The sequence below is a fragment of the Pithys albifrons genome, chromosome 3 (assembly GCF_047495875.1).
Source record: "Pithys albifrons albifrons isolate INPA30051 chromosome 3, PitAlb_v1, whole genome shotgun sequence".
Lineage (NCBI taxonomy): Eukaryota > Metazoa > Chordata > Aves > Passeriformes > Thamnophilidae > Pithys > Pithys albifrons.
Window position 1 is genome coordinate 61,351,350 of NC_092460.1, and position 17,911 is coordinate 61,369,260.

Here is a 17,911-nt window from a genome sequence, read left to right on the forward strand (position 1 = left end):
GGGGGGGAAAAATCATCAAACAAATTAACAGAATCACTGGTAAGACAAAAGTAGGGCCAAGTCCTACGCACTGCAAAAGTATTCTAACTTTAGACTTGATTAGTTTGTGAGTTTGATTACCAAACAAGAGGGGAAGGAAGTATAACTCAGTTTAAGAAAATACTATAAAATGCAAAACTTTTTTAAATTGATAGTGTTCCTACAATGGAAATTAAAAAAAAAAAAGAGTGTTGCTCTTAATTTTAAAGAGCTGTAAAATTCAACGTTTAACTAATCTGCACATTGCAAAATGTAGCCTTTTGTTAAGTAAAATAGTATGTCCCCAATTACCTGTGGGACAGTAATCTGTTCAAGCTGTATATATGTGCTTGGAGGCAGTTTAGCTTGGCCTCTCAGGACTGCAGCCTACCTCAAGCATCCCCATGCATAGTGCAGCTGAAATCTAGTCTACATGGGGTAGCTGTGTGAGGGAAAGGAGCAGAGGTCTGATCTTAAGACTGGCTGCCTATTCTTGTGCTGACTGAACAGGTCTCTTTCTCTGGGGTGAGATGAGGTCTCATTTGTTCTCAAAAGTGGACTAGGAGCAGTCACGCTGCTCACACTCATCTACAGTTCACAACATGGTTCCCATCTGCCCCTCACCAGAGAGACCGTACCTGTCTCAGAAAGCACAGGCAGTTTTATGACACTTCTACACCTCGCAATAATAGACACAAAATGAACGGGTTAGCAGACAAAGCATCATATTCAGAAAAGATAGTGTAATTGCATAACTAGGTAGACACACATCAAACCAAGACAAAAGAGCATTTGCACTTGAGACAGTAACTATCATCCTATTTCTGCTTTCTTTGTATGTGCTTTGTGCTAAAAACTAAACACAGCAACGAGGAATATGAAAACATTACCACAAATGTAGTGAGTGCATCCACAAGCGCTGGAAACACTACTATCTATTTTTTTAACTTCTCCCTGAGTATAAAAAGATAAAAGTTTGCAAAGTCATGCATAGTTAAATGTAGTGCTAAACAGACAGTTTTTCTCTAAAAATAAAAAATATTACTTTCATCACTCTAACCCCTGGTTTCATAAAAGATAAAAATTGCAATGTACTCAAGAAAAGTAGCACATTCAGTTAGTCAATGTGTTTATCTCTTTAAATAGAAAAAAAATCATTTCATTTTCTGTACAAGTACATAAAAGTATCTGAGTAAATAAACAACTTTTTTTTTCCTGAGATACAAGGTATTTCAATAATACACATACTAGCAAAACATGGCCTCCCAGGAATTTTCTTCAAAAAATGGGTGAAATTCAAACTTAGAACTCTTTATTAGACTTTACTTTATGCAATCCTCACATAAGGAACAAACTACAGACATTTTATATGGAAAATATGATCATTATGGTTATAATGAGAGTTTGAACATTTATTGATAACTATTTTCCATTTCATAGTCCTTATTGCAACAAACTATATGAGAAGTAAAATATCTATGACTTCTCATACCAGCTAAATTCAATAATGATAAATCATTTTAATTTAAAACATAAATTATTAACAAAATAAAACATTTATCCAGAAGATACATATGATCATAAAGCTCATTCCTCATTAATTATTTTTAAAAATGAGAATTATTTCTGTAGAAAACCTTACCAGTATCTTGTTTTGTGTCAACATTGAACAGGATAATATTGCAGTCACTTTTTTCTTATGCCATCTTACAACACCTAAAGTGAAATTTCTCCAAGGAATAGTTGGGAATACTGTGCAGACACTCACTAGAATTACATTCTTGAGCTGGGGACTGGGAGGCTGCACTACCCTGTCCTTGTTTGGCCTCATTACCCTTTGCAACTAATTGAAACATGGAATGTAAAGGGAGGAGTAAGAGGGCTGAACACCATTAATAAAAATAACTAAAAACACTGCTTACCAATTTACAGGTCAGCACAGTAGTGTTTTCACAATTACATTCTGAGGAGAAAAAGAAAACTGTGTTAATCAGTTAACTGTTAGCTTTGGTTAACAGCTGTGCCTAAGGAATAAAGCAATAGTTACCACAGTGCCATTCTGGACAACACTGGCCAAGTATTTTTTCCTTCACAGGTGTCATGTCATCTGTGCAAATCATAGAAGGCCCAGAACAAAGATTTTCATCACAAACTAAATGAGGGGAAAAGACACATATGAGAATTTACTCAAATTTACTTCATATTTTCCACCTTACATTTCTTTTTATATACTATTTTTTAAAATGTTATTTTAAATAAATTTTATTGTGTTTCTTAAGCATCTGAATTATATTTGGAACTAAAAAAACAAACAAAAATTTTCAAAGTTATTTTAGTTGCCTTAGAACATGTTTAAATTTTCAGAAAACGTCACTCAGGATATTCTTCCTACTTCAGAGTCCCTCAAGATAACTAGTATCAAGGACAATTAAAATCATAATTTTTGGAAAACACATGGGTTTTTCTTCTCATCCTCAAATGTTCTGTAAAGCACATTTCTGTAAGATAACAGGGACCAATTGCCCTCCTGGGATGACCCTAATAAGAAAACACCTACTTCTCTTATCAGAAGTGGCTTAACAGGACTCTGAAAGATGATTATGCACTGAGATCTAGATCAAACCTGCCAGCATGTGGCAAAAAACAATGCCAAAGGCTTTTGCAGAAACTTTCACCTTGGCAAAAGTGCTAGGAAAGGAAAGGGCCAAAATACAGAAACAACTGAAGTAAAAATTTCTGAACTCCAAACTTAGTGGAAGACAATTTAATTAATTGAAGTTATGCTGCAAGACCACAATAGGATAAGATCACAATAGGACAAGACTGCAACAGCACAGGAGTCAACCTAAATTAAGCATTTACAGTTGTAGACATAACTTAAGAACATATAGCACAATATATGTGTTCTATGAGGCTATGAGAGGGACTGTGTTACACTGCAAATATTTTTCTTCTGGCTGTTCATTATTTGAAGAGTAGTCAACCCAGCAGGTTTTGGAAACCTTGGTCTACTCCTTCCTCTTAAGAGCTAAAAGTGCAAAGACACCGCCTAAACTTTAATGCCTTATACAACAGAGGTACAACAACATGGAAACTATTCTATTAAATGTATTTTAATATTTGAACATGTGTATATTTATACTTCAAGCATGCAATTCAGTTCCACATTAATATATCAGTATTTAGATCATCATGAAAATAGCTGTATTCTGTCTAGTGAACTAAATAACCCCTCCAGACTCCACTGACTGGGTTCGTTGGACCACCATTGAGCATACCAAGAGCTCTGAATCTGCCTCAAATGCAGACACCCCCATTTGTATCTCTTAGTCTGTAACTGAAGCTCACCTTAAATACTAAATCAAAATAATCTACACACACACTCTATTTTTATTAAATTTGGTAACATATTGAATTCACAAGTGCTACACTCACCGCAGTAGTAATGAGGACAACAGTAATGTATGGTATTAAGGTCTACAGTGAGAATTTCCCCTTCATTACACAAAGGAACAGGTTCAATACAGGATTCACAAACTAAATTTAAAAAAAAATCAGATATTTACAAAGCTTTAAATAATAAAAGTTAGCACACATTAATTCTATTTAAGAGTATAACAAGTAATATTGTGCCTGTTATTCATATAATAGAACTTTTACAGATTTTATGGACATAAAAACTTTAAAAAGTTCAAGTATGATGTTCAAAATTATGTTGAAAAGTAAAGATACACAAACCTCGGAATAATTATGCTCCAGTCGGCCTGAGCTGTGTGAAGTCTCACTGACCTCTCCAAGAATTTTTGGCTTACGTTATTTGGTTTAGAATTATAATCTGTTTTCGTAAATTCTTGAGTATTCCTTGATTCTCCATAAAAATATTAGAGGTTTCTTACCACAGAGATGAGAGAAACAACAGGGATCTTCCTGTTTTGCTTCAACAATAAATTGATCTTCTCTGCAGTCTAGCTGGGAAGCATTGAAACAAACTGAAGGATCACATTCTGTAGGATTTGAAACAAACACTATTTTAAAAGGGGTCACTGAAACAATACTTAAAAGATAAAGAAAATATATTGTTCACCTACTTAGCAAAATAAAACACCCCAAACTGACTGTAAAACAGAAACTACAAAAAACACAAACACAAAAACATATTGGAAAGTGAGGAAAATAACCATACATCATTGCCTGGTGCTATTTATGATATCCCTTTCTGTTAACAGTCAAAACAATTTGTAATTCAAAATTTTTTGCAATATATAATACAAGTACAGAAAACTTCCCAGTAACTGTGGTTTTGTATTTCCCTTACCACATTGGTATTGTGGACAGCAGGAGAGGGGCTGGTAGCCTACCACTAATTTTTCATTGGCTTTGCATGTTGGAATAGTGGCATCACACAATGACATGTTACATTCTGTGAGATAAAATAAACAATCAATTTTACCATTAAACAGATACAAATGCAACTTCTATAGCTCAACATGCTTATACCATCTCCTATAGAGACTAAATAACAGCAGCCCAAGCCAGCTTCAAGTGTACTCCATACCATCATGTAGACCTGTGAGCTTAACACAAGTGAGCAGTTACAACCCTCCTAAAACAAGTCTGCTTCCTATACATGAAGCCAGCTAAAATGTCCCAGTGATATCCCCTAAGCAAATTGATATTACAGCATTGGTTGCAGGTATCTAATAATCAAAAGCATGTCAGCTGGACCAATTGTTCTCATTTTCCTTGGAGATGTTAAGAAATAAGTATTTTGCTTATGTTTTAGGAGAAATAATCTTATTCTTTTTCCTAAGAACCATGGCTAGACAGAATATTAGTATTCAGCGATCAGCTCACAGATAACCTCTTCTGGGAAACAGCAGTAGATTAGAAGATACTGCTCATCACACTAAAGCACTGCTAAGAAAAACAAACAGGCTCTGATGACTGCCCCAATTACCAAAGTATTTCTATCATACAATATATATCAATTTATTATTAATTTCCATGCAATACCTTAAAAAATAAATTTTAACAGATGTTTTGTTTAATCTGAGAAAGAATTTATTTCAGTGAGTCAATTCTTATAAAGAAGCCTGAATTCCTGGCCCAACCACCCACAAGTACCTAAAAATTACTTCTGAAAAATGTTACCTTGAATCCTTTCTAGTTTGTCAGCTGCCAGAGAACATCAAGCATTTACCTTACACTTTTGTTACTGTAAACTAGTACATACCACAAACTTTCTTGGGACAGCAAGCTCTCTCTTCAATGACAAGCACAATAACTTCTCCTTCTCTTTCACAGACTGGTGGTGGATCTTCATTGCATTCAGGCTCTACAGCAACAATGCTTCCATTTTCTAAACAGCTATACATGCAACAGCCTCTTGTGGACCCATTCCAGATCTCCCCAGCAGAGCGGGGTTGCCCTTTACTATCTGTACATGCTGGAAGTAAAAACTCATTATATCCCTTCAACAGGAAGACAGCTCTCATTTCCTATAAGCAACTATGAATTGCATAAAATTATTGCATAAAATAATATGTCTGTGGAGCATTATGGGAAAGAATCTGGGAAAGAATGATGACGTTAAAAGGAACAAATATTTCACTATGGGTGAAAATGGGTGAGGGGAAGGGACAGAACCTGCCCATGTCATCCTTTCCTAAGTACTTCATGAAGGAAAGCCTGGGAGCTATGGAATAATGACCATCATCTTTCCCCAACAGAAATATATCAGCACTGTGTCTGAAATCGAAGTGAACTGAAAGTACAAACTTCTATTGCTTGAGACAAAGCTAGGCTCTGTTGAATGAATCTTTACCAGATTCACGCTTACTGAGGACTGGCACAGAACTTAAGCTCTTACACTGAACTGTGGTTATTATTATCATATCTACAAAACTACTCTGTCCTGATATACTTACTACATTTTTCTTCTGGTATACAGAGGTCAGAGTCAGTTCTATGCAGAATGGTGCCAGTTTTACACACACAGTCTTCCCTTAAATAGGAACAGGGAGAATCTTCATAGAACCATTTATTGAAGCATGTCTTGGCTTCACAGGATTGAACACAAGGCTGGTATTCCTTGCCATCAGGACAACTCAATGCTGCAAGGAATAAAAACAGGACATTGAGTGCTTCTGTTATTCTTTCAGCATTTCACTGGATAAATAGGTAGGTAAGAACAAGTGAGTTTATCACAGAAAGCACGCATTTATATTTTTAACAGTATTTAGGTAAGCATTCAGTTGAGATTGAAATTCATTTATGACACTTTTATTAAAAGAATAAATCCTAAGAACTTGTACCTTGATTTACCAATGCTGTGATAAAATGAGACAGTACTTACAATAACAGAAAGTAATATATTTTTAACTCATCACTAAACACTAAATCACTAAAAAACCTCACCACTAAAACCACATGGGGTATAGAATATAGCTATATGCTTACAACAGTAATCAGCTGTCCTCCATTTAATGCAGATGTTGTGCTTGTTGCACAAAGCCACATATGCAGAAAGTGCATCGCACTCATAATTCCAAAAATAAGTACCATTGAACCACATCTTCTCACAAAATTCCTGTGGTGACACCTAGGAACATACTGCAATTAGGAACCAAAGAGTATGAGGACTTCATGCAAAAAATAAATCATTAATTATGAGAAATAATACAGCCACGAGGGGAAAAAATCTCAAGCACAGCCTAGGTTAAAAAAACACCTTTTTAGTCAGAACACTCATTCGGCAAAATTTAAACTACCAGAATTTTTTATGCTCATCAGTGAACACAGAAGACAGTCCTAATGAGCTTATCACACTACTTATAACCACTTTTCAGTATAGTCCTGTCAACTAAAAATCAACAATAATTTCTGCTTTACTTTCTGCACAATTGTGCTGTAAATAAATTATTTCTCTCTTGCTGTGTCTGTAGGACCTGACAGCCTGTATTACTGAGCCTAGGTGCAAGTGGTTTTGTATGCATAAGTTTGTAACAAGGTGGAAAAGTTAGATTTTGTTTAATTCTGCCTGTTCACTGCTGTGTTGCAGTGGTGCTACTCTCCCTTCTTGATTCCAAAGTGGTACTACTGCTCCCTCCCACTAAGTTTCTGTGGCAAATATTTATTAATCTTAAAAACAAACAAACAAACAAATTTCTAGAGCTTCTTCATTTCAGAAGAACCCCCTCCATTTTTTTCTAGCTTGGAAAAGTGAGAAGAGGTCTTGGGAATTTGAAGGAAGGGGCTCAACTGTCTGTAATATGTTCAAAAGCATTTGTCTGCAATGAAAACCAAAGCGTAATATGACACGAACTAAGGGTCAAAAGGCACAACAACAAGAAGTGAATCAGGAAAATGAACACATCTATCTTTGAGAGAGAAAGGGCCACTTGAGTAATTAATCCTTTTCATTTTTAATTAAGTGGAGAAAGTCAATCAGATCTCAGAGATTTGGGGCTTTCTCATTTGCTGTTCTGGCAAGCAGACATGTTGCACTACCCACCTCTATGGCAGGCTGCATGCTTCAGATGTATCCCCATTAAAAGGACAGTTTTCAGAAACAAATTATAATGATTTCTGTAAGAAATGCTACCAAATTGTCAACATAATCGTAACTAGGCCAAAAATTTGCTTAGCTGGAAATTTCTTCACTCCAGTAAGTCTCAGGCTGCATGAGTCACTGGTGTACACAGGCTTTCTGTTCTACTGACCCATACTAAGCATTTAATAAAAACAACTGTTTTGGAATGTGTTTTTCTTGACATGATGAACTGATGTCTCACCTTTAAGAATTTCCTCCTTAATATTTAAAACAAAATATTTTTTTAAACAGCGTAACAGCAGAGGGATCAATATAGATGTGTGTTTACAATGGACATGACAAAAGTATTAAAAACATGACAGTGGTATTAAAGCCACCCATTCAGTTGTTCAAATCATGAAAATAAGCAGAACACAAAAAGTGTGCATATATCTACCACTCTTTTCTTAATAATACAATTTGCATTTGATTTGCACCTGAAAGTTTTCTGATCTTTGTACTCACTTTCTTGTGACAAGGGATGAAAATGCTTCTGTTTAATAGTTCCATACAGTATGTGCAGTTATCTTCAGTACAGTTTCTTACTTGCCTCCTGGTTGTTACATCAAGTGATTTCTCAATTTCCCAACTCTTAATGAACATTTCAATTTCCTCCATATTTGTAATTATGGTCTTGTTTTGCATTTTCAGGTCATCACTAGGATCTCCATTACACACCCCTGGAGACAGAGCATCATATTCAAAGCACAAACAAGCATACTCCACGCCTTCTTTTGGGAAAGAAAAGTGCACTTGATAAGGTGAGATTAAAATTGCATCAGGCCTGTGCAACTTACTCATCTGAGTTCATAAATGAAAGTAACCTGCTTGTCCACCATAGTTCCAGCTTTCTGCTTGTGATTTTATTTACCGGCTCAATGGTTTAGTAAAACAAGCAGATCATACAATACAGCTAATGATACTTTTCTCAACAATTAATTAACTTTGGAGAAAAACTGCTACCAAAATGTAGTGTTGAGTGTAGCAAATTCACTAGTATGGCACTAGCTTCTGATCTCATTCTACTGAATAACAGTCAGTTCCTTGGGAGTAAGCATAGATGGCTTTCACATTAACTGCTTGTCACTGATGATTTGACATGTATTGAAACTTAATTCAACATTCTAAATGTAAGAAGTTATAAAAAGAATCTTTTGATGAACAAACTTCTTTCTCTACAGAAAATATTGTTCTTACTCAATTTATTAATACAAAACCACTGGATAAAACCCAGAGCCCTGACATTCATTGGATATCTGAATTCATTATTGTAAGTGTTCTGACGATTCATTAATTAAAATATATGATTCCTCCAGACACGTAACAAATGACTAATGCCAAAGTTTACTCTTCATACTAGTGGCTTATATCTCAGGAATTGATCAGGCAAAGCTCCTCTCTCTTGCTTTCACTTTTCTTCTGCACTGTTAACCACACCCTAAGCCCTTGCCTTCCTTCTTCCAGACCAGAAGTCTGATGCTCTCCAGGTCCCTTGTTAGAACTGGGCTAGCTTGGTGTGACAGGCTGTTATTCTTTCAGACACCACGGAGAAATAAAGAAGAAGGTATTTGCATGCTAAGAAGCATTGACTGCAGTGCCATTTTCCAGTATTAACCCTTCTGCTTCTTGCTGCTGATCACAAACTGCTGGCATTAGAATTTGCAGGGCCATGCGACAGAATTAAGAGTCAAAACAGCTTTTAAAAATTAAGCCAATTTACCACATAGTCCCCAATTTTTTCTAGTATGAGTAGGAGAGGATTTAAGAATCCCTGCTAGGAAAAACCAGTTGAGAACAGGAAAAGAGTGCTAAAGGCGGCTTCAGACTTTACTGCAAAATGTCGGGTAGAGCAGCACTGTAAAGCAAAGTTTGGATTTGTCTGCATAGTTTTCCACTTTGTATCTTCTCAGGACACAAAGAGCAACTATTCTATAACAATACTATAATGCTTTCTACATTTTACCTCATCTCATCCCACTCTTTCAGCATGCACAGAGAGGATGGCATTATACCAGAAAAGATGTAGGGCCAACATTCACCTTCTCTCAGTAGATCGAGGATAACTTTCCTTTTGTTCAATCAGAATATAGCAATTAATTTTAAAGGCTTATTTTGTCTATATTTAAAGCATATCTAAATTGCTTTGTTTCCTTTTAGAACTAAAAGTGGTTTAAAAGATTATAAAACATTCATTTTCCTTTTAGATATGGTGTAGATTACATAAAATAACAATGCACCAGAAAAATGAACATTTATGATAGAATTAAAGCAATTCTGAAATACCCACCTACACTTTTCCATATTATTCATACTGGCAGAGTTATAAAAAGGCTATCAGGGAAGTCTGAAACCTCCTAAATTTACCATCACTCTAATTCAAGTCTGAGACAACTCAGCACAGTTTTGGACCTAGATCCAGTCTCAAGAGGTCTAAATTCAGATTCACTCTCCTCAGGAGACTTGGACCCTTCCCTTTTTCAGTATTTTCATAGCAATGAGCTGAGACCGCTAATATGAGTAATTCTTTTCTCCATAACCACTGAAATATACTGACACTACTTGAATTTCTTTAGCAGCCACTTCTCCACAAAAAAAATTTCCCCTTTTCTTTATTTGACTTTAACAATATTCTTAAAAACAGGTAGAAATAAGTAATTTTTTAAAAGTTATTTAGATACAATGTGCTGATCACTACTTGTTCTGAAAAGTACTTTATTAGCACACAGTGCTTTCAAACACAATGATTAATTTATTATTAATTAACAGTATTTCACAAGCCCACCTCACATAGGATTGTCAGCATAGTTAATGAGGGTCACAAGGAGAGCTATAGGGACAGCTGGTCACAGACACCAAAGGGAATTGCAATTTCCAACGGGAAGTTATTAAATAAGAAAAAAATTGTGACCTCACCACAAAGTCCTTCTGTCTTCATTGATGTGTTAAAGTGTAATCCATACTGTATATCTATGATGCCTGTAACATGAGCCCACTTGATGCTTATACCAGCTGGGGTATTAACCACATACATTGCACCAGTATCCTGAATACTCAGTCCTTCCTTAGAAAATGGTAATGGTTGAATTACAGAATCCACTACTACCTAAAATAAATCAAACACGTTTTAGGGATAAACACAGATTGCAATGATGTATTTTACATGTATTTCTATTTTATAAAAAAAAGATATTTTTTACAGCCTCTGTCACATGCAACACCCAGAGTGCTTAAATCACAGAGCTTCCTATCAGTGCCATTTCCTACAACTGCAAATGAAGTAAGCATGAGAAAAAAAATCTTTTCTAATTAAGGAAGGAATAAATCTTATTTATGATATATTGTATTATAAAACAAAACCTCACTCCAATTATTGAAAACATTTCTGTTTGGTTTTAGGGTTTCTGAATCGTCTCAAGTATAACTCCTTTCTTTTGCAGCTTCTTTAAAATCTCTAAAGAACTTTGAAGTGCCATTTTGGATAAATGACACATAAGTGAAGCATGGTATCAGAAATGTATATTGTTTTGCTTCCAGGATACCATAAATTACTAGGAACTTGAACTGCAAAAGTAATCCTAATCCTGTAGTATTTAATTTTAATTCTACTTCATTACATTCTCCAACAGAATAGCTCTCTAGCTATTTTTAAGTGTGCACATGCTGTGTATTGTTGATGCATACTTACTTTTCTTGCTAAACGATTGATAAGCATTTTACATGCATTTGTTGTGACATTTAATTTCTTAAAACAGAGCCCTGAAGTGCTCGCAGGTGGAACCTTGAAAGAAAAGTGACAAACAAGTTTAATTACTATTGTTTTTCTAATACTGTGCCAGTGACATTGGGAATTTTTTCAATATATGCAATATTAATGTATTTTATAATTAGTAAAATAAACAAATACTTACTAGTTTTCTTATTGAATTTGCACTCTGGAAAACATTAAAAATAAATTAGAGGTGCAATGACAATCAGCAGCATTTTTATTTAGCAAAAATAAGTAGATTATTTTCTTTGTCTTCAAAGTTCTTCTACAATCAGCTAAATAATTAAACTAATTTAAAATATTCTTTATAAATAAGAAAATATACACATTTCTCAGCTAATGTAGTGCATACGCTGAAAGGCCCCTCCAAAAAATATTTCTTAAAAAACTACAGCTACAGACTTCTAAAGCCTATGTGTTCTGCATTCCCATCTGTAGTCTATAACCAAGAAACAGTGAAGAGAGCAATTTAATAGAAAACCTCTAAAACAGTGCATGACTGTTGCACTTAACAGTCTAAAAGCTCAACGGTACAGTTGCCCAGTGAGAGTAGAGAAAGAGGGATGGTAAGGAAAGAAGCCTATTGAAGTTTCTCATCACCAACTTGTTTATCCAGAAACCAAAGTTGGAAACAAGCCAGTGGCTCCAAGGGCTGCATAAATTAGGACTATGAACAATGCAAAGGAAATTTATTTATAGACTCTAAGGATGAGACTGACCTGATCTAAACTGGCAGTCTAAAAATAAAGGGGCTGGATACCCTCTGTAGGCAATGTAGGGTTAGACAACTACAAAGAGCAACTCATCACAGTAACCCTAAAGTCATTAATACTTTCCTAAAATAACCACAAAATAATTTTTGTGACTATTCAAAATATTTCAGTATTTTCACAATATTTTAAAGTATACATTCAAGGCTGCAACAAGACCTGTGTGTGGAGGGTCTGAAAGAAGACATGCAGATTTGGAAGTTATGCCACCTCTTATAATTTAAAAGGAACTTGCATTTGAATTTCCTCATAACATAATGATTATTATTAACCTGAGACAAAATACTTTTATCTAGACAGCCTGATTAAGGTTGCTCACTGAAAATTAAATAACTTGTCATTTTCAATGGGTATGTATTTTATCTCTAAGTTTTAATTGAAACATTTTTGCAGAATTTCATAAGTATAATGCAAAAATTCAAGAGATTATTACAATTATTGCAGAAATGCAAGAATCTTACCTGATTAGCAGGACATTTTTCAATATGAGCAACAATAATTTCTCCTGGTAGCTTGACTAAAATGTAGGAAGCCATGTTACAGAGCGCTATGTTGTTTCCATCAAATGTAATAACACTCAGTTCAGAAAGTACAGAACATTGACCTAAAAAGTCATTTAATGAGTTTATCACAAAACCAAATACAGAGCATTTCTAAAAACTTTCAATTCTAACATTATTTGCTTCCACATATATATTCATACATATATATTGATGACCTTGTTCTGCCAATGACATGTTGAGCCATAAGCAGGAGCAAGTGTTTAAGTCACTCAGTGGAAATACCTTAACCTACTGCTGTGTGCCCAGGATATAGAAGAATGTTTAAACTGGTGAATATTTTCACATAAATTAATGTCTTACAGGCAGAGTCAATGAATCTGTACAGTGTGAGATTAAATATATGCATTAAAGTATGCATACTTTTGAGATACTTATAACAAGGGACTTATCTGTCCTATCTTGAAACAAATATAAAGTGCAATATTGGTTCCATTAACCAATGACCAGTTACCATTGGCTCATTACCATTAACCAGTAACTGTAAGGTTTTAAATGTGACTTCTCTTTAGCTTTTTTGTTCCCTAGATAGACACTCATCTACCAGTTTCTGCAGTCTCTAAGCATTACTAAAAACTGCAATTAAAGTAAGTGAAATTTGGTGGGTCTGTCATTCAGAAAATACTAGAATTTAATTTTTTTTTTTTCACAAAATGTTGAAGTCTTAACATTTCTGTTGATAGAAATTCTGAAAAGTCTCAGCTGGAATACACTAATGTTCATGATGCAGATATCATTTAAATGTTTTCATTCAAAACAAAATACTTTTACTCTCTTGAATGTCATAATATAATGTGGTTGAATGTCAATTCAAATATACTCCAAAAATCAGTATATTTGATTCTGTGTTGCTGATGAATAGCCCTTTTAAAATCATTCCAGTATTCAACCTCATGTTCCCACTGTAATAAACCCATCATTTATTACTTGAAATAAAAAATAAAACAGTGACTTACAGGGACATTCCCATTCTGGACAACAACTATCAGTGTTAACTTGCACAGGCATTCCTCGAAAACCACAATCTGGCTTCTGTACATCTTTAGGGCAGTTCCTTGAAAGGTTGTATAACATCCAACCCATATTAACACATACATACTGGCTACATTTGTCAGCAGATTCAAGGTATCTTGGCTGTCATATAAAGAAAAAAACAACCAGAATCAGCTTTAACTTCACTGCTTTTATGAAGTCGAAGTAACTACTTGTCCATCCTTCTGGTCAGAGAGAGTATCAGCACATCTTCCTGCCCCTCATCGGTTCTTTTTGAATAATTTGCATTTGTGTGGTTGTAACAGGTGGCAATGATGCATGTTCCATTCACCCACATCCTTCCTGTTCCACCTAGTTTTGGTGGAATACTCCATATAAAATATTATCCATTTAGGCTATGTGTTATAGTCATTAATAATCTGAAGCATTTTAAGAAACATAAAATTACGCATTTCAATAATTTTAAAATCTATGACAAAGAAACAAAAAAAGGAAAGACAGGGTAAGATTATGCAGAAATGCAAAAGTTCCATGGATTATGGTGTTTTCTGCAACTCAGAAATATATTTAGCTGTCTAGAACAAGTACCTAGCTTTAAAGCGTTTTTTTTCAGAGCAATACATCCAAGTTGCAGAATATACGACGGGAGTGTAAGGGCAACAATAAAACTATCCTCTAAGAATAACTGAGTATTTTAAAATACACAAATTAAATAGAAAATAGGAACTATTTAAAATCTCTGGTGTTACATACACAACATAATAAACTGAAAAGCAATATACATTTTAACATACAAGGGCAAGTAAAAGCGATCATACCACACACTCAGAAGGTGTAGACATCAGTGTATGCATCATCGTACTAAAGTAAGCCTTGTCAGCAACAGCTGTTTGTGAAGAGGAAGGCAAAACCATTCCAACACTAGAATGAGATAAACCTATTGTAGTTCTCTCTGTGGCTTCTGTTAAACTAAAATAATGTTTCATGGGTTTCCGTGTTGGGATTTTTGACCTATCTGATGTCGTTACACCTGGGACTCCAGGAAGAGAGATATTTTTTACTGAGGTGGTATTTCTTGAAAAAGGTGAACTCTGAACTGCAGTTAATGGCAAATAAGTCAGGGAAGATTTGTCAGTTGTAGTTGTCTTTGTCTTGGTAACATTTCTTTGTTCATGCAAAGTCTGATCACTTCCTGAAATAGCCACAGTTCTTTCATATGAAGTTGCGTATTTAACTTTTGAAGCTGTATATGAGGTACTCTTCATTTGTGATAATGGACTTGTAGTACCAGTTGTTTTCATTTTAATTATTTTTGGACTTTCTTCAGTACTCTGTGAAGCTTGAGTTACTGCAGTTGTAAACAAAGATTTGTGTGTTTCTATAGTGGTAGAAACTGATGCTGAAGCCATATAAAAATCCAAATCAGCAACAAAAGAATCAGTGATTTTTGTTGTAATCCTAGAGGCTAGAGCAGTGCCTGAAGTAACTAATAAACTGGCTGATGAGCTAGGTGGTATTTTTTCAAAAATAAAAGGTTCCTTTGAGGATGTGGCATTCACTGTTGCATTCATGATCATTGGTGTAGTCGATTGAGTGATGATTCCAGCTGATATGGCTGCTATTGTTCCATCTTCTTCTGAAGAACTTACTGAAGAACTCTGTTTTCCTGGAGAAACATTAGAGATAAGTGGTCTTAGGACTGGCTTTCTAAAATGGCTTCAGGAATTTTAGACATTAGTAAAGAGGGCATTACAATGGATGATTTTAGTGCTGCTGAAAGGTTGGTAGAAGGAATTATATTTAAAGTGAATTTAGAAAAATCCACAGAAGTCAGAAGGTCTGTAGCTGGAGTTTTTGAAGTTTCTTGTTTATCTAGAGTTGAAACTGATGCTTGGGTACCAGTTCTTTTTTGTGTTAGTGATGATGTGCTATTGACTCTCAAAATCAATGAAGAATTTGTGGTTTGAAATGTCACATAAGATGGTATTGATGTTGACAATGAGGTGTAAATAAAGATGATTACCTTGTAAGAGAAAGATCTTTAGGAATGAAAGTGCCTGAACTTTGAGCCACAGGGTCAATTCTCAATTTTGTATCTGAACTGCTTGTGTACTCTGTAATTTCTGAAGCAGTTATTGATGTAATTTAGGGGTATTAGCAAAGTCCAGAGGGGGAACACTGTAGGACATAATGGATTTCATTGGCTTTTTAGAAATGGATCACACTGAAAAGTAATCAGTGTGCATTATATACTTATTTTCTGTTGAGGCTTTACTTACTATAGATACATCAAAGATTGTTAAATCAACTAGAGGAGTGGAAGAAGCAGAAGGTATTTTATAAAGACTTTTGGAGGAAACAATGACAACTACCATAGCTATTGGCTTCAGGAAGGTAATCAAAGAATGGACTAGTATAGATACTGTTCATGTTACAGAAGGACTTGAAGAAGTGTTTACAGGGATTTGAGAAGCAACTTGAGGTGAAGAAACAGTCATTATTGGCAGAGCAGCAGAAATACGGCCTTTTTTCAATGGAAGTGTGTGCTTGGGGACAGTAATCGAAATTTGCACTGAAGATAAAAATGGCTTTGGAGAAAAACTAGCTGAAGAACTTGCACTCAATGATATCAGAGAAATCTTACACAAAGGCTTTGCTGTTTTGAAATATGAAACTGTGATTTAATTGAGGAAAACATCTCAGAGGTAGAAAATGTAGTAGTCATAGGAATTTGAGGAATAGTTGAAGTCAGTGCAGAAATGGGTGTTGGGTGAACTGCAGTTTGAACAATGCCAGACCTAGTTCTAACAGATAAAGTAGATATAGGAGAAGTAAATATGTTCAATGTCAACCATGGACCTAAAAGAAATACAGGTCTTGTGAAAGTTGCTCTTCCAGCCAGAAAAGCAGACGAAAACACTTCAGATGATATTTCTGCTTCCTTAAAATGATTTACTGAAGGACTCCTATTCTTTCCAATCCCTGCAGTGAGCATAGAAGTGACAAAAGATGTGTCGGAAGTTAAAATTGTTAATGCTGAAGGAGAGGGAACTGCTCCTAAATGAGTGGTTGATGTCTCAAGTGAAAATGGAACTACCACTAGGGAGGTGGGTGATAATAATGCAGAATGTGTTGGAACAGGACGTGCAGTGAGCAGAGTTGTTGGAGTTGCTATTTTAATAGGTAAAGTTAAAGATGTATTAGAACTGATAGTATGTGATGTGACTGCTGAGGCTCGAAGATGAGCTGGAAAAATCTGTTGAAGAGATGAGTTGGGAAAGGACAATAGAGCTGGCTGTGCTGTGAAGTACATCAGAAGGTTCCACTGTACTTGGTAATGAAAATGTTGAATAGGTGGCTGCATTAGATGCCTCCAATGAATAAAAGTCTGTAGTAGCCTGTGCTGATGTATTCATTTCCCTTAAAGTTGTGTTTGTCTTCATGGTTATTTTGTCTGTCACACCAATATGAGTTGGTTCATTTCCTGAAGTAACAAATAAAGGAGGTGTCTGAGGAAATCTCTGCATGGAAACATCTGTGTGAGAGATTAACAATGAAGGTTTTGTTCCATTTTCTGATTCCGTAGGTGTCACAGATATGCCTAAAAGGAAAAAGGCATGTTTCACTGTCTTTTATGGATTATTAGTACAGCACAACAGCAACATCTATCTCTACTCAAGTCCCATTTAAATATTAGCAAATAAGAGCTTGCCAATGGTTCCAGGTTGCCTGATGACTTTAAGGAACTCAGCTGACTCAAATTTCTAATTTTCTTTGCAAATGAAGTAGTCAAACTTTTATTATTAGTGAAAACCTTGATTTTGCAGAATGGTTTTGAAGCAACAAGGGAATGCCATAGAAAATTTAGTAAATCCAAAACAGTAAAATATTTGGAATAAAGCTAACTTCATACTATCAAATATCAAGCACAATATATATTTAATTCAAAATTTGTAAATTAAAATAAGACAAAGTATTAAAATGTAATTTTAAAATTAAATATTGTATCTTCAAAAATAATCAATCAATATGGTATCTTTACACCCCAGAGGTCATTAAATAGATGCTTTGAATTTGTTAGTGGTGTCCCATCACCTGAAAAGACTGAACTTTTTGCTACAGCAATATTTCTTGGGATCTTTCTTTTATATATTTATAATATATGAGCATTATATAGTCAGATGTATTTGTCATGAGTATAACATCATAATAA

The 17,911-nt window shown here is 34.9% G+C and overlaps 1 protein-coding gene across 1 annotated transcript in view; it reads right to left on the reverse strand.

Annotated features, from left to right (window-relative positions):
- OTOGL (otogelin like) overlaps window positions 1–17,911 on the reverse strand; it is an 89,692-nt gene that overhangs the window by 11,908 nt on the left and 59,873 nt on the right. The window contains exons 37-53 of the mRNA XM_071550085.1: window positions 17,030–17,299; window positions 14,517–15,364; window positions 13,662–13,839; window positions 12,607–12,749; window positions 11,518–11,541; window positions 11,295–11,387; window positions 10,523–10,712; window positions 8,075–8,289; window positions 6,478–6,619; window positions 5,946–6,131; window positions 5,252–5,464; window positions 4,334–4,438; window positions 3,915–4,022; window positions 3,454–3,555; window positions 2,066–2,170; window positions 1,941–1,981; window positions 909–972 (exon numbers count right to left, since the gene is read on the reverse strand). Of these exons, the coding sequence (XP_071406186.1) occupies window positions 909–972; window positions 1,941–1,981; window positions 2,066–2,170; window positions 3,454–3,555; window positions 3,915–4,022; window positions 4,334–4,438; window positions 5,252–5,464; window positions 5,946–6,131; window positions 6,478–6,619; window positions 8,075–8,289; window positions 10,523–10,712; window positions 11,295–11,387; window positions 11,518–11,541; window positions 12,607–12,749; window positions 13,662–13,839; window positions 14,517–15,364; window positions 17,030–17,299 (3,027 nt within the window). The remainder of the gene's footprint in view (window positions 1–908; window positions 973–1,940; window positions 1,982–2,065; window positions 2,171–3,453; window positions 3,556–3,914; window positions 4,023–4,333; window positions 4,439–5,251; window positions 5,465–5,945; window positions 6,132–6,477; window positions 6,620–8,074; window positions 8,290–10,522; window positions 10,713–11,294; window positions 11,388–11,517; window positions 11,542–12,606; window positions 12,750–13,661; window positions 13,840–14,516; window positions 15,365–17,029; window positions 17,300–17,911) is intronic.